The 15,810-nt window shown below is 48.0% G+C and overlaps 1 protein-coding gene across 3 annotated transcripts in view; it reads right to left on the bottom strand.

Moving 5' to 3' along the window:
- The window catches only part of LARS2 (leucyl-tRNA synthetase 2, mitochondrial), a 111,217-nt gene extending 96,035 nt beyond the window's left edge, over nucleotides 1-15,182 (bottom strand). For all 3 annotated transcript variants that reach the window (XM_053669320.1, XM_053669321.1, XM_053669322.1), the window contains exons 1-3: nucleotides 15,077-15,182; nucleotides 11,623-11,875; nucleotides 5,088-5,216 (exon numbers count right to left, since the gene is read on the bottom strand). In XM_053669320.1, the coding sequence (XP_053525295.1) occupies nucleotides 5,088-5,216; nucleotides 11,623-11,856 (363 nt within the window). In that variant the 5' untranslated portion in view covers nucleotides 11,857-11,875; nucleotides 15,077-15,182. The remainder of the gene's footprint in view (nucleotides 1-5,087; nucleotides 5,217-11,622; nucleotides 11,876-15,076) is intronic.
- Nucleotides 15,183-15,810: the final 628 nt, after the last annotated feature.

Raw genomic sequence — 15,810 nt, 5'->3', positions numbered from 1 at the left:
AACGCTTGCTGGTGGACAAACTAGAAACTGAACCATATGTGATGACGGTTCACTGGCTAAGAAGTCCCCTCCCTTCCTGATACTCACAGGTGATGACATTATGATCACGCAGTGGCCAGACACACAGCCTCCACGTTCTTCCTCCTCCACAGGGAACGGCAAAGAGGCCCAAGCAGCTCTATGGGCAGGTGCCCAGAGGCTTTTTGGCCAAGGCATGTGAGCCTGAGTCTGTGAGGGGGACTTGGCAGGTGCGTGCCGTAATCCCCCCGCTTCTGGCCCAGAAGGTGCTGGGGAGACCAGCCGAGGTGGGAGGTGGGTAATTTTATTTTCCAACCATCTGTGCATACAACAGATGAAAACACAATGAAATCACCATATGGTGCTACGCTCTAACCGTGTCAGCAGACGCTGTGTGAGTGTGTGAGAGACCGGCCGGCAGCGCGGCCTCTCCAGAGTCCTGAGAGGGCACTGCTTACCCCGGGCTTCGAGCAGCCGCTGCTCCAACACCCCTACCCCGGCACTACCTCATTGTTGCTCCGCCAACTGGGCTGCACCGGGAAATCTCATTAGAGTTTTTCAAGGGTTTTCTCCTGGATCATCTCACATGAACCTTGCACCAAAGCTGTGAGGTGGGGGCGGGTAGGCCACTGCTGTTGACAAAAGCCCCTGATTCCTGATCCATCCATTCATCACCCCCAAACTGCCACCCTATCCACTCACAAAGCCCATGTGGAAACTACTTGTGTGTCTGGTCCGCTGCTGTGACTTCAGTTGTCCCCGAGAGAGCAGTGATGCTCGGGGCTTTCGGGTACCTCCCCACAAACTAGGACAGGAGCATGGAGACCTGCTCACACTCCTGTCTCGTTTCTCTCCTTCGCACAACTGACTCGCAGCTACAGGAGGAAACCAAAGCGAAAGCACACCTGAACCTTCCAAGTCATCGCTCTCACCCACTCTCAGTCTTAAATGACAATCTGTGGTCTGGCCGGGCTCAGAAAACACGAGGGCAAACCACAGACTGGGAGAAGACATGTGCGTTGCTAACCAACAACGAACCAATAATCCGGACCATACAAAGAAGGCTTACAGAGCAACACACAAAAACACAAACCACCCAAGAGGAAGCTGGCAAATAACGTGAGCCAGCCCATCGGAGACGAGGAAACTTAAAGAGACGTGAAAATATCTCAGCGGCACTAGGACAGCACTCAGGAAAACGAAAATTAAAAACACAGTTAGATATCACTCCCTGTATACCAGATTAGCAAAGGTTTGATTCTGACATTAGTAAGTGACGTCAAAAACTCCAGGCAGTAAGAAGTGTCGATCATTGCCGGTGGGAGTATATGCATCAGCACCAACACACGGGGGGGCAGTATCACTGGGTGGCCCAGCGTGTCTGGGACACGATGTTCACGGGGGCAGTAATCGGAAACGACCCAAAATTCTGCTGGTGAGGAAAAGGACCAGCAACCACAGCCACGATTCTACAGCACTTAGACTGGCTGGACTAACTCTAGAAGCACAGGATACATCTTGAAACAAAATACTAAGTGGAAAAAATAAGGGAAATATTAAATAAGAGATCTCTGATATAAAATTAAAAACACACAGTACTACACAGAAGTGTATCTGTGTGTGTGTGTGTGTGTGTGTGTGTCCTTCAACAACACACAGAGTAAAAGCGAGGGAGGGGCAAGGCTGGGTGCACACTGACTGGGCACAGAGGTTACTCTGAATTGAAGGACTGAAACCCAACTGTGGAGAGGCACGAAAGTACCTGCAACATTAGAAAAAAAAGAGCAGAGGCGAACGTGAATAACCGGTAACATCTGTTACACCGGGTGGGCCAGTCCCGGTGTTCGGGTGACGTTCTCTGCACTTCTGTGTTGGAACTGTTTGTAGTCTTCAAGGACAGCCTATTCAAACCACGGAAGATAGATGAGACCACCTAGAGAAAGTGGGCGGAGGGAAAAAAGAAGGCAGTCCAGACCAGAATCTGAGGTGGGACAGCCCAGTTCACTGAGAAACACTAAAATTGACACAAAGAATCAGAAGACCTGAACTGCGCTAAACACATTACAGAAACAGAATCCATCATTTAAAAATTCCCCACAAAGAATGCTCCAGGCCGAGCTGCCGTCCCTGGTGAGTGCCATCAAACAATAAGGAAAGAAATGACATGCGACGCTCTCGGAAAACGGGGCACGTCCCGGCTCGTTCCATGAGGCCTGGGTAACCCAGACAGCAGACAGAGTCATCACAGAAAAGTACACGTCAGTATCGCTCATGCACACCTGGGTGTTAACAAATGGACACAGCAGGACACACGTTAGAAATACATCATGTTGCCCCGACCGGTGTGGCTCAGCGGACTGGGCATCATCCTACAAAGCGAAAGGTCATCGGTTTGATTCCTGGTCAGGGCACATGCCTGGGTTGCAGGTTTAGTCCCCAAGATGCAATGATCAATGTTTCTCTGTCACATCGATGTTTCTCTCTCTCTCTTGCTCCCTCCCTTCCCCTCTCTCTGAAAATAAATAAATATTTTCTTAAAAGATTTTATTTATTTATCTTTAGAGGGGAAGGGAAGGAGAAAGGGAGAGAAATATCAATGTGTGGTTGCTTCTCGTGCATCCCCTGCTGGGAACTGGCCTGCAACCCAGGCATGTGCCCTGACTGGGAATCAAACCGCGACCATTTGTAGCTCAATCCACTGAGCTACGCCAGCCAGGGCTAAATAAAATCTTTAAAAAAAAAATCACACGGCATGCTCCAGACTGGAGAGAATGGGGATTCACTTATTCAAGAGGTGAATGACCTCCCAGAGGAAATCAGATCAGTATGAGTCACAGTTACCACTGCTAAAGGGATTATTATGGGCTAGACACTGACTCATTTAACCTGCACAATAGCCCCCAAGGGAGGACTTGCTACTGTCCCTACTGCAAAGATGGGGAAGGGGGGTCCCGAGACAGTAAATGACTCTTGCAGGGATGCTCAGCTAGAAAGCAGTGGGATGGGGTTCAAACCCAGGCTGTCCACCTTCTGGAGCCAGCCTCTGTCACTGTAGGCGACTCCGTGTTTGTCTTTTCGGCCTCAGCTGCCCACAGGGGACCTGGGCCCCAGGGTCCTCTGGGCCTGGAGCTCTGCCTTGAACTTTCTCTGTAATCCCTCCTCCACCCAAGGGTATGAGAAGCCCATTTACACACACACCCCAAACCACCTATCTGCTAACGGGCTTCCCCTTCTTTACCATAAATGTACAGTTTTTCTGTAAAAGCTTAATCTTCGGCGATCTGCCTGCATTTGCAAATTGTCTAAAACAAGTTGGATGAGTAAAAAAAAAAAAAAAAAAGGAAAGAAAAATCTAGTTGAGGAATTACAGTTAGATCAAGAATTATATGTCGGGCAAAGAGCCAATTCGTTCCACAGCGCCTCTTTCTAATAAACACGGCAGAGAGGATGGAAAGCAATGTCTGGGGGAAATGACATCTGGCATAAACCAGGCAGACAAACACCTGAGGGCCGTCGTCACGCAGAACACAAATCTCTGCGTCTGAGAGTCTGAAGTCACTAACTCTTCCAGGGACAAAGAGGCACCAGAACCTGATTTCCTTTTTAGGAAGGCTTCTTGCTGCCAGTGTCATTTCAGCATAAATTTTCAAACCAAATGTGACAAGGATGCACTTGTCTTTCTAAAAAAGTGGCTTTACAGAGAACGAGGAGGTGGCAGATGTGGTTTGCACAGGCCCAGACTGGTTCACCCCAGCCGGCAGGAGAGCCCATTACTGTCTGACAACGAGCCCCCCCAGGGAAAGGCCCTGAGCCGCGGTGCTTGCTGGTTTCCTCGGTGCAGAAAGTCCCAACATGTTGGATTTCCAGCTGCTCAGGTGACTGAGAAACACAAAGTCAGGCACAGAGAAGCGCAGGGGGCTGCCGGGGGCCGGGCTGAGCAGACCCCAGCCCTGCGCCAGCTGTGCTGACACTGACTGCTGCTACCAGGTGCCACATCCATGCCAAGTGCCTCATAGTCATCCTCTCTGAATCCTTGTCACAGGCCAATGGGCAGGTGCTACTGGATCTCCGCTTTGCACAGGAGAGAAACGAGGTCTTAAAGAAGTTAAGGACCTTGTCAAAGGTCACCCTGGAAGTGTAAAGAGCGGGCACTCTAACCCTGGCCAGCTGGTTCAGCAGTCCAGACCCTCTTCCATCCTGCCTTTCTCTGAGTGAAGGAGGTCACTAATGAGTAAGGGGCAGCCCTGGCTAGTGTGGCTTAGCGGATTAAGTGCTGGCCTGCGCTGGATCGATTCCCAGTCAGAGGACATGCCGGGATTGCAGGCCAGGTCCCCAGTAGGGGGTGCACAAGGGGCAACTAGTCCATGTTCCTCTCACACATTGATGTTTCTCTCCCTCTCTTTTTCCCCTCCCCTCCTCCCTCTCTAAAACTAAATAAATCCTTTTTAAAAAGCAAATTTCACCTCACCCCCAGAGCTAGGTCAGGTGGCCCCTCTTTAGGGTCAAGCGAAGCCTTTCCCAACTCCCGCAGAGTTGTTACTCCCCAGATACTATCTCCTTACAAAACTTGTACTTATTCTATTATGAAGTAAATCTGCACTGATTAGACAATACAGAAAATATCAAATACAAAGAGAACCATTTCCCTGTGGCCCCACCTCCTGGTCACAGCCTTCCGTCCATGTTTATACTACAGGATCACCCTCTAAACAGCAATTCTCTGTTCATGTTCCACCCCCACCAGACTGGGAGCCCCTGGGAGTTCCCAGGTGCTACCACATAGTGGCTACCCCGCTCCACCCATCTTCACCCCCAGCACAACACCCAACACACAGCCGCCCCCCACCAATTAATTAATTAATCTAGATGCTTCACTATAATGTCTTCCAATTCACAAAAGGAAACACTGAGCTGTTCACATTTATCTTCAAAGCTAATCTCATCCCTTTTTTTTATTGCATTTTTTTCATTACCATTGAGACCCCTTGTACCCACTCATCTCATGTCGGCTGAAAGTGGTTTCTCCACGCGCCCTGGACACACGTCACGGCGTTCCTGTGGTCCCTCACCTGCATCCCTCGCATCCTCTGGAACCGTGCAATGGCGTCGCTGATGGTGTACACCCGCACGTGGCCCATGTGCAGCTTGCCGGAAGGGTAGGGGAACATGGAGAGCACGTAGAACTTGGGCTTTGACCTCTAGGAAAGAAGGGCAGAAAACGACAAGGAGCGTCTTTATTAAGCCTTTACTGGGGACCTGGCTGCACACAGCAGTGGGAGCTCGCCTGTAGGTAAACACAGTGAAAAGGGTCCTTCTGGAAAAACCGTTCCTGTACTATAAGTTGACAAAAATGTCAAAATCCAAAAGCAAGCCCTGGCTTGAGAAGACTTCCACCAAGATGGAGGCATAGGTTCGTGCATCGCAGGCGTGGGGTTGCAAAGGGCGGACCCAGTGAGAGACCCAGTGAGAGACTAGCAGGGCGGCAGGTTGACTGTGGTGGCATATTCCTGCGCAGACAGACCAGCGAAGGAGTGGGCAGTGAGAAGGGACTGAGCAGGCCCCAGCGGCAGGAGGCAGCAGAGAGGGCCGCCATTTCCCCGCTCTGACCCCGCCCCCACATACAGTGTCACAAACCAGTGACCCCGCCCTGGTGGCCCTGCCCTGCCCTGCCCCTAAGGCTCTGCTCCTCATACTTAACTGGGCAAACAGACCAAAAATGCCTCAAGAAGATCTCAAAGCCCCAGAGCCCATAACTCTAAGTGACAAAGAAATAGCAAAACTTTCAGATGCACAGTTCAAAACACTGGTCATCAGGATACTCACAGAACTGGTTGATTTCAGTCACAAATTAGAGGAACATATGAAGGCTAAGCTAACTGAAATGAAGGAAATTGCACAGGAAACCAATAGTGATGAAAAGGAAACTGGGACTCAAATCAAGGGAGTGAACCAAAAGGAAGGAAAAAATAACCAAACAGGAAAATATGAAGAAACAAGAATTCAAAAAAATGAGGAGAGACTTAGGAACCTCCAGGACATCTTTAGGAACCTCCAGGACATTCTGATGCTCCAACATCAGAATTATAGGGGTACCAGAAGGGGGAAAGGAACAGCCACCAGTGGAAAACTTATTTGAACAAATAATAAAGGAGAATTTCCCCAATCTGGCAAAGGCAATAGACTTCCAGGAAATCCAGGAAGCTCAGAGAGTACCAAAGAAGTTGGACCCAAGAAGAAACTCACCAAGGCACATCATAATTACATTAGCCAAGATTAAAAATAAGGAGAGAATCTTAAAAGCAGCAAGAGAAAAGAAGACAGTTATTTACAAAGGAGTTCCCATCAGACTGTCAGTGGATTTCTCAAAAGAGACCTTACAAGCAAGAAGGGGCTGGAAAGAAGTATTCCAAGTCATGAAACCCAAAGACCTACAACCAAGATTACTCGATCCAGCAAAACTTTCATTTAGAATGGAAGGACAAATAAAGTGCTTCTCAGATAAGATCAAATTCGAGGAGTTCATCATCACCAAGCCCTTATTATATGAAATGTTAAAGGGACTTATCTAAGAAAAAGAAGATAAAAAAGATGAACAGTGAAAGGACAGCAAACTCACAGTTATTAAGAACCACATCTAAAACAAAGCAAACTGAGAGGACAGCTAAATCAGGAGCGGAAACATAGAAATGAAGATCTCATGGAGGGTTAGCAACAGGGGAGTGGGAGGAGGAGAAGGGGGGAGAAGATACAGAAAATAGGAAGCATAGACGGTAGGTAGAAAATAGGGGGGAGGGCAAGAATAGTAGGGGAAATACAGAATCTAACGAACTTGAGACACATGGTCATAAACTAAAGGGGGGAATGGTGGGCATGGAGGGGTGCAGGGTGGAGGGGAATGAAAGGGGGGAATAGAACAACTGTAATGGCATAATCAATAAAATAAACATTTAAAAATTTTTAAAAAATAAAATTAAAAAAAAAACAAAATCAAAGCCCTGGCTTGAGCTAAAAGAATGTCCAAAATATGCGGTACGCCCTCAAAGTGCTAATTACTCATCTATATTTTTAATCTGCTTTTTTTCTCTTCTAAAAGCCTCTCTCTAAGACAGCTTCTATCTCGGTCTTGGAGAACTGGGTGTTTTTCCAAATGGAGCTATAGCATCCATGTAATTCACGGAAGTGACAGTGAGTCCCAGGTATGACGTACCCCAAAATGAGCCCCTTCAACGTCCCTGGAGCTGCATGCAGACAGACTCGGCTTTAGCAGTGGCACCAGTACCCTAAGGCACCAATTTGGGTCCCGGGTTCCTCCGCTGTGTTGTGAGCTTATCTCTGAACAGAAAGGGCCGAAATGGGAAGGGAAGGAGAAAATCTCGGGTGAGGAAAAGGGAGGCCTGTGGTCTCCCAGGGGTGCAGGCCAGGGTCGGCTAACGCTCCAGCTTCCAAAGACGCAGCCTCATGGTGAGAAACACAGGAAAGGGCATGTGCGCCCCTGGAGAGTGAATGCGGGGCAGGAAGTCCTGGTGGGAACGCTGCCTCAGGCACCTGGGGGGGGGGGGGCTGTCAGTAAAGGGCAGAGTGCTGGCGCAAGGTCGTGTGCACAGGCAGAGGGGGCTCCAGTGGAAGGTGGTGGTCATTTAACAGGTCCCCCCGTGGGCACCTGCGTCCAAGGGCAAGGGCTGTGTTTAATCATCTCTTTCCCTCACTCCTGTCCACCTGCCCCTCGAAGTTTAATAACTACTGGATAAATGTTTGCGGACTTGGTGCTTCAAAAGCCCAATAACTGGCTTCTGTAGGCAGGTCATTTATTCTGTTAAAACTGTTCCCGTAATGAAAACTGGGCATTTTCCCCAGCAAAGCCCACAGATCCTGCCCAGGGGGTAGGACCGCCCCCTGCCCGTGGGGAGGAAGAAAGCAGTCCTCTGAAGAAAAATGGGTGGCTGCTTCTGCCTCCTCACTAAGGGACCTCGGGCGTGGGCTCTCTCGGCTGTTTCTGCCTTCCGCTCCTCCCTTTTGGTCCTCACTCCCTTCCTGGAGCTCTCCTGGGGTTCTCCCAGGCCACGCCTCCCCCAGACAAATAAAAACAAATGCAAAATTGGATATTCATGACCATTGCTTTGTGTCCGTGTTGGGGGGATGTTGTGTTTTTTGCTAATATGTGTGTGACTGGTACTGGCACGGCCAACGGCAACTGGGAGACCAGACGAAACAAGAAACTAGGAAAAAAAACAGAAATCTCATCTGAGCCCTTGCTTTCAACTTCCGTTAGCAAAGAAGTCAAATATTCTTTTTCTTAAAGATTTTACTTTTTTATTTATTTATTTTAAAAGAGAGGGTAAGAGACGGAGAGAAACATCAATGTGTGTTTGCCTCTCATGCACCCCCTGCTGCGGATCTGGCCTGCAGCCCAGGCATGTGCCCTGACTGGGATCAAACCTGCAACCCTTTGTGGTTCATAGGCCGACGCTCAATCCACTCAGCCACACCAGCCAGGGCAGAAGTCAAACTTTTAACAGAGCCACTAACCTGTGACAGAACAGACTAGAGTGGAATGTCCCCTAGAAATGGCCACTGAGTGGTCACGTCAGGCTGCCTGAAGGAGGGGAAGGGGACAGGGGGTTGATGTGGAGTCTGGAACTGGCCTGCACAGCCCAGAAAAGCGGCCGGAAGCGCTGCAGGTTTATATAATAGGAGGCACCGAGGCACAGGTATCTCCCTCTTTCACCAGAACCTGCGGGTGTGAAACTGTCAGGAAGACCTCAGGGGAGTGGGAGCGACCTGAGACTCTAGAGTCAGTGGGGACTCAGGAACTACCGTCTTTAAGAAGACAAGTAATGCTCGGCTTGCGAACAAGTCTCTCAAAGGAGGTATGCGATCTTGGTCCTTTAGTTGGTGCAGAATCGGAAATAAGCAAACTACGCACCCCACTCATTTTCGGGGACTGGGGAAAAGCTGTTCCAGAGTTCTTTGGGACCCGGGAGCGGGGGTCGGAGAAAAGTCCCTGATATAAAGTACTTCTAGTATCTTCTTGTAAAGCTTTTACATGAAACCAATTTTTTCTTTTATTATAGTCACCTTGTTTTTACCATAGTAATTTATTTATTTTTTATATTATGTTTATTTAACAATCAATCTTGCCTCAAACATTTGCCACACATAACTTCTTCATCAGCAACCCCTTTCTGCATGTCTTCCAACAAAGTTTAAATTTGTGTCAAATCAAGTGATTCATTATATAGTCGCTAAGCAAAACACCAAAACAGAGTTTATAGAAGATACATAGAAAAGTATCGCTAGTAAAAGCCTTTTTATTGCAGAAAAGGTGTTCGGCTTGCTGCCTGCTCCTGCCTTTCGCTTTCTGAGTGAATTAAGTCCCCGTCCTCCGTGACAATGGAATGCATTCTACCCTCTGTGGGTGGGAAGAAGAGAAGGGATTATGGGGGTTTGTTCTAACCAAGCAGGAATCGGATTGAAAGGAAAATTTTCATAATTATATAAAAGTGTAGGAACGTAAGCCTTTAAAAGAAATTAAGATTGGAAGCGAGGGGGGAAAGATGGTCTTTAAAAATAGGTCCCATTCTTTCTGCCAGCCTCTGACATCAGGAGAAAGAGAACTTCTGCCTCTGTGCGGATCCCACTCGGGGCGAGCTGTCGCGGAGCGGGGGGCTGGCAGAGAGAAGGGGTGCTCAAGGGGGGCCTGGAGCCCCGTCTGGTCCTCCCTCTGCCTCGGGCTATGAGGCCTTAGGCAAATCCCTCCACCTTTCTGGACTCAGTTTACAATCCGAAGATTGTGTGTCTGCACCTGAACCCCGGCTCTGCCGCCGGCGAGTTGCGCATCCCCGCAAACCGCCAACCCTTCCTCTGGGCCTCGGTGCTCCTACCCCAAAATCAGGATAATATCACCTTCCCTTGGGGTTATTTCAAGATTAAATGAGGAAATAAATGGACAGATGGTGCCTGACGCAGAGTAATATGCTCATTAAATGGAAGTTCTTTTTATGATGATGATTTGGATAATTATGGATGGCAAAATATTCTACTTGTAGACACTCATTTGGGTGGGTTTCATATGTATCTCACACTGGAGTGAGGTCGATTACAGGTGCTTCCGAATGCGCCGGTGTCCGCCGCATGCGCAGTCCCTCTGAGCCAGGCACACCGCGCATGTCCAGCCTCTCGCACCATCCACTTACACAACACTTTGGTTTGTAAACTGTGTTCAGTCACATTTCCTCATCTGATTTTCAAAACAATTCTGTGAGACAAATACCATGAGCAATGAGAGGACCAAAGCCGTACACGATGTCGCCAATTCAAACTCATTCAGGGGGCGGAGCCAAGTATCTTACTGCGCAGGCTCCAGGCCCCTCATCAGGGGTGCTCTCCACCGTAATAATGACGTCCCTGATGCCAACCCTGATGGAGGGGCCACCAGGGGATCGCCCACAACAGCCCTAACACTACTGACCCAATTTTAGTAACAGTTTATTTTGATCCATTTCGTTTTTTTAAAAACCATATGCCTAAAAAGAATGAGATGTCACAAAATCAATAAGCTACAACTTCAAGACATTTGAAAGTCACTAAATTATATGCAAACCAAAAGGAAAAAGGAAGAGAAAGCTTATTCCAAGCTCCTGATTCAGAACTGAGCTGCTCCCTAAGGTTTGTTTCTGAAACACATTTAGATTAGTCTGATCCTGTTGCCACGAAGGCTCTTCACTCCATAACGAGTCAAAGTGAAGCTTTGATTGTATAATTGCGCATTACATTCAAACCTTCCTATCACTTCACCTGTTATACACTACATCTTTCAACACCAGATTTTCTCACCAGAGGCATCAGCTAAGGCGTCCGAGCCTGGTTCCCCCACAGGCTGGCCTCCCAGAGATGGAGCCGCCTCCAGGAGCGCGCTCCATGGAAAGAGGCTGCAGCTAAGTACTCAAGACAATTAACTCAGGTAGAGCACTGAGCTGGTGCGCTGGGACCAGATGCCCAGGGTCCGCTAACTCGTACAGCTGTTACGCAATGCTGGGCCCTGCTGTGCACCGCCCCCGCTCCCCGCCCCCAGATCATACCAGGGAAGGAAGGGCTGGTACCTTTCAAACCATGAGGCTGAGGTGACAGAACAGGGTGGAGGCCAAGGCCATATCAGTGGAGGGGCATGTGCTTCTCGGAGTATATAGCTTTGAAGTTCCACTGCTGAGGGACCCAGGTGTCTCTTCTGGATTCTCATATCGGACCCTACCACATCCCTGTGAGCTGCCCTGCTGTGCAACGGACCAGCACCTGACATCCGCTATGGTTCTTGTCTCCACCAATTTCCCCTAATGCTGCTCCAGAATGCACACACACCACAGTGAAAGTCCTCCACGCACTCTCCTTGGCTCCTTACATTTACCCCTCACAAGCATTCTAGGGAGCAGCGAGTGAGCACCATTGTTATCACTGTCAGTTTTAGATAAGAAAACTGAAGCACAGAGGGATTCAGTCATTTGGCTCAAGATCACATACTTAATAACTTATTGGAACCGGCCGTCTGACCCCAAAGTCCGAGCCCTTAACCCCTCTCCTCCACCCTCTCAGAATCTCTCCGGTACTCACGTCGGCTTCGGGAGTCCTGCAGGCCTGGTCTTTTATTTGCGGGTGCCACCATTTCTCGACATCCTTTCTGGTCTGCAGCGTGTACTCTCTGGTCCACTGTCCCGTGGCACTGTAAATTCCCCGGGTACATACAGAAACCACTCTCCTTCCCCAGCTGAGGACATCCAGTCCACCACGGAGTGGCCTTTTCAGGAGACAGACCCAGAAACCCATTCTCTGCCAAGGAGAAGCCATCTCCGGAAGGCGGGAGGCCCTGAGGGAGGACAGAAAGCACACCAGTGAGGCGTCCAGGCCCCGATATTTGAGCCTGAAGCCAAGCTAAGATATGCTGGGAGCTCTTCTGAATCCTGGAGGACAGGAAGTGAGGCCTGCCGGACTGACCCTGGGCTGGCCTAAAGGGAAGGGAGGGAGGGGGCTCCGCTGCCTCCCCGCAGTCTGAGGTTGTGGTAGGAGCTGGCCCAGGCAGTGGTCTCCATTGGTACCCACTGGGGCTTTGTATCCTTGGCTACAGTGTTTTCATGACTGATCTTTCAAAACCAAGAAAGAAAGAAAGAACCTGACACTCTAAGCTGATCTTTGATTCTCTCAAAATGTTCTCCATAGCTACTAGGATTTGCCCTGTTTCACAAAGGTACTAGGTCACAAATGATGCCAACAGAGTTCATTACAGGCTTATACACTTCACCCTCACATAACTCGGCACCACAGGGTTGGCATTTTGTGAGTTGGTCTGCCAAGTTCTCGACATAGCAGTTCTCACTGTATTTAACACCTCCTTGCTCCTTTGGGCATGAAATCAGAAGCAGACTAAAACAAACAAAAAACAAAACAAAACACCTCCCTATTCACTGAGCTTGGCTGTTTTCGAGTGGGTAGATATGACTACAGACACACTGGTGAACTGTCTTAAATCAGCTGAATATCAGCAATTCCACATGACCAACCTAATGGACAGATAGTTTGTACAACTAAGGCAGTTGCATTTATTTTTAGGGGTTGGGTTTCTATATAATCAGAACTATCTACAGGATTCATAAATTTTATGGTTCGCTGGCTAAGAGAGCCTTTCTGTACCTCTACAATTTGAAGAATTCCAGTTTGGCGGAGGGCGCAGAGACAGACAGGAGACTGTGTTCCCTAAGAACACACTGGACTCCTCTCAAAGAGAAGCAACAAATTATGAAAATACAAACTGACCTTATCCATAGTCTCACCAGCTTTCGGTGTGAATGCTGGTCAGCCATTGTGTCAAATGAAAGCAGACAGAGCCGATATGAGCAATATGAAGGTCATGTGCTTCCTTAAAATTCTTGTCCTATCTCTGCAACTTCCTTATATTATGAAGCAAATCACAACAAACAACTCGTAACAACATTCCCTGTCTAAACAACAAGAACAAGCTTCCTAAAATATTGACATAATACCTGGCTCACTAATAACTTCCAATAACCTTTCCTCAACACAAACCAACAGACCAGAGGATCCTGAAACAGATCTGGGCATTTAAAAGACCTTAGAGTCAATAAAGAAAAAAGAACAGGTAGATTACCAGGGCAATAGATTATTCAATGAATGATGGTAAAATTCATATTAGAGCCCCCCAATCATAAATCATAGTAAATGCCATATAGATTAAAGAATTTTTTAAATACCATAAAACCAGACAAAAATAAACAGGGTGGGGCAAAGGCAGGTTTACAGTTGTTCCTATGAAAAATAATGCAATAATTAATAAATAATAATGCAAGAATAAACTGTGTTTCATGTTCTCACAACTGTAAACACATTTTCCCCACCCTGTAGGTGAGTCCTTAGTAATTCTTTACAGGCTGCAGGATGCTCTGTCCTGAGAATAAAAGCAATGGAAGAAGAATTCAGGAAGGAAAATATTAATAATCTCTCTTAAAATCTAAAACATCTGTATATCAAAAACACCATGAACAAAATGAGAAAGTGAACAATAAGCCAGAGAAAACTGCAAAAACTGCAACAGAAAAAAAGCTTATCATACTCCACAGAGCTCACATATAAGATGAGAAACATTAAAAACATAATTTTTAAAATGAACAAAGAAAAATACAAATGGCTAATAAATATATGAAAAAGATTTATATATTTATTTTATATACAAATATATAAATATATGAAAAAGATTTACAACTAATCAAAAACTGCAAATTAAAACTACAATGAAACATTTGCTTATTGGGTTGGTAAAAGCCTGTTAAACCAAAACAATTGTGCATTTTTATACGGTACTGGTGGGAACGTAAATTGATTCTACCTCTCTAGGGAGCAATATGGAAAAATGTGTCAAGACTCTTAAGAAAAGTTCACACTCTGTGTGCTGGAGCATTGCCAAGACTCAACATGTAGTGTACTCAGGGCTATGATTTATTATAGAACTTCCTGGCACTTGGCCCAGCTCCCCTCCTTTACCTCTCAGGCCCTGCTCTCCACCACTCCACCTCCAAAGCCCTGACCGGCACTGCTGCTTCTAGAGGGCCTTCCTTGCCCATAGCATAAGGGTAAAAGGTGTGGCCTGTGTTTTGTGTTTATGATCAGTTTGGCAGCTTTCTTCCTTCCTCATTTCTGTCTTACCCAGTTCCTTGCCTGGATGTTTGGAATCTTGTCTTGTCCCACCACATTCTGTGATCCTTCCAAAGCATCAAGCCTCACGTGGGGCTTAGGCTAAGTTCTAGAACGGCGGGGGGTTGGTGGCATGTTACCATGGAAGGGAGGGGCCTGAGAACAGGACTCAAACTGACAATCATTTATGGACAGAAAACCTAGGAGAAGACTAGAAGACAAGAAAAAACACATAGGGGAAGCACTTGAAGGCATTTGGGTGCGCTCAGAGGAAAGTGTGTAAGAATGTACCTGGGAAAATGAATCTTAAAGAAACCAAGTTTGCAGACGAAATAAAATAATAATAATAACAACAACAATAATAATACAGTCTGAGCTTTGGCAACCACTAATTCCCTGTATGACCTCAGGGAAGTTGTTTCCTGTCTGGAACCTCAGCTTCTCAAGATGAGCGGTAAACACAAATGACCTCTGAGGAGGACCTTCGAGCCCTAACATGCTGTGGCAATGACCTGTGGGCCAGAGATGCACTGGTTGTCTTTTAACTGAGTCCAAACTCCCGACCCAAGAAGCAAAGATCCAGGGACCAACTGGGGTAGGGGGGCAGTGGGGGAGGAACTTGCATACAAACTTACATGCGTTTTTAAGGGAAAGGGTCCAGAGCTATCAACGGGATCTGGGGCTCAAAGGGTCTGAAGACTCAAATCTCGGAGACTTTTCCAGTTCGGGAAATGCACAGGGGCGAGACCACCTAACCCAGTGAGCGCCTGCCCTTCCTGCTCCCAGCAAGTCGGAACCTCCGGATCCGGGGAAGAGGAGATCGGGCCTCGTCTCTCACCCCGCTGAGCCCCGGCGAGGGGTTTACCTGCTCACAGGCTCTGGCCTGCGGCTCCTTAAATGCCTCGGTTCCCACCTTAGGTGAACACGGCTCAGCTTGTCTCCATGGGCGCCGCCATGTTGGCACAACAACAACTTTATTGATAGCAGCCACTACTGACACACACAGACGGGGCGGAGCTCCGCCTAATCTCCGACTTCCCACCGCTGATGGGGCGGGGTTGTTTCCCCGTCCTCTCCAGGCTCCGCCCCCAGGGCGCGGGGATCACCCCACCACCCCAAGCCCTGCACTTTGACCTAGTAGTACCCCACGGCTTGCTTCCCCAAAACTCTGGACGCCTGGGGTGTCGAATTATTAACAATTGCAGCAAACGTGTGAGAGCCCTCAGTTTTGTGGCCTGGGAATAAACTAAGCGGCGGGTGGTATAAAGAGCGCTGGAGGAGTCCTGCGGTCAGGTTCAAATCCCAGCTGCAGTCCCCTACTGGGCTTGATCGGTCTCTCAATTTCTTGATACTTTCCGGGACACGTGTTGGTTAAAGTATCTTTTTCCGCCACATTCCGTGATCTTCTAGCCCTGGGAGGGGAATTTCCTGGCCTTGATTGGAGGTAAAGTGTACTTCCTCACCTGGTTTGAGGGCTGGGAGCCGAGAAAGTCTGATACCTAAGCGCCTGCTTTCCTAGAGGACTTTGTTTCCCACCCCGAAACCTTCCCCACTATGGAAAGTGTTCCTTTCTATAGATAAATCAATGAATTGATGAAC

This window comes from Artibeus jamaicensis, unplaced genomic scaffold (assembly GCF_021234435.1).
Source record: "Artibeus jamaicensis isolate MK-2021 breed Jamaican fruit bat unplaced genomic scaffold, CSHL_Jam_final contig_519, whole genome shotgun sequence".
NCBI classification, from domain to species: Eukaryota; Metazoa; Chordata; class Mammalia; order Chiroptera; family Phyllostomidae; genus Artibeus; species Artibeus jamaicensis.
The sequence above is the reverse complement of the archived record's forward strand: the minus strand, read 5'-3'. Positions and strand labels throughout refer to the sequence as shown.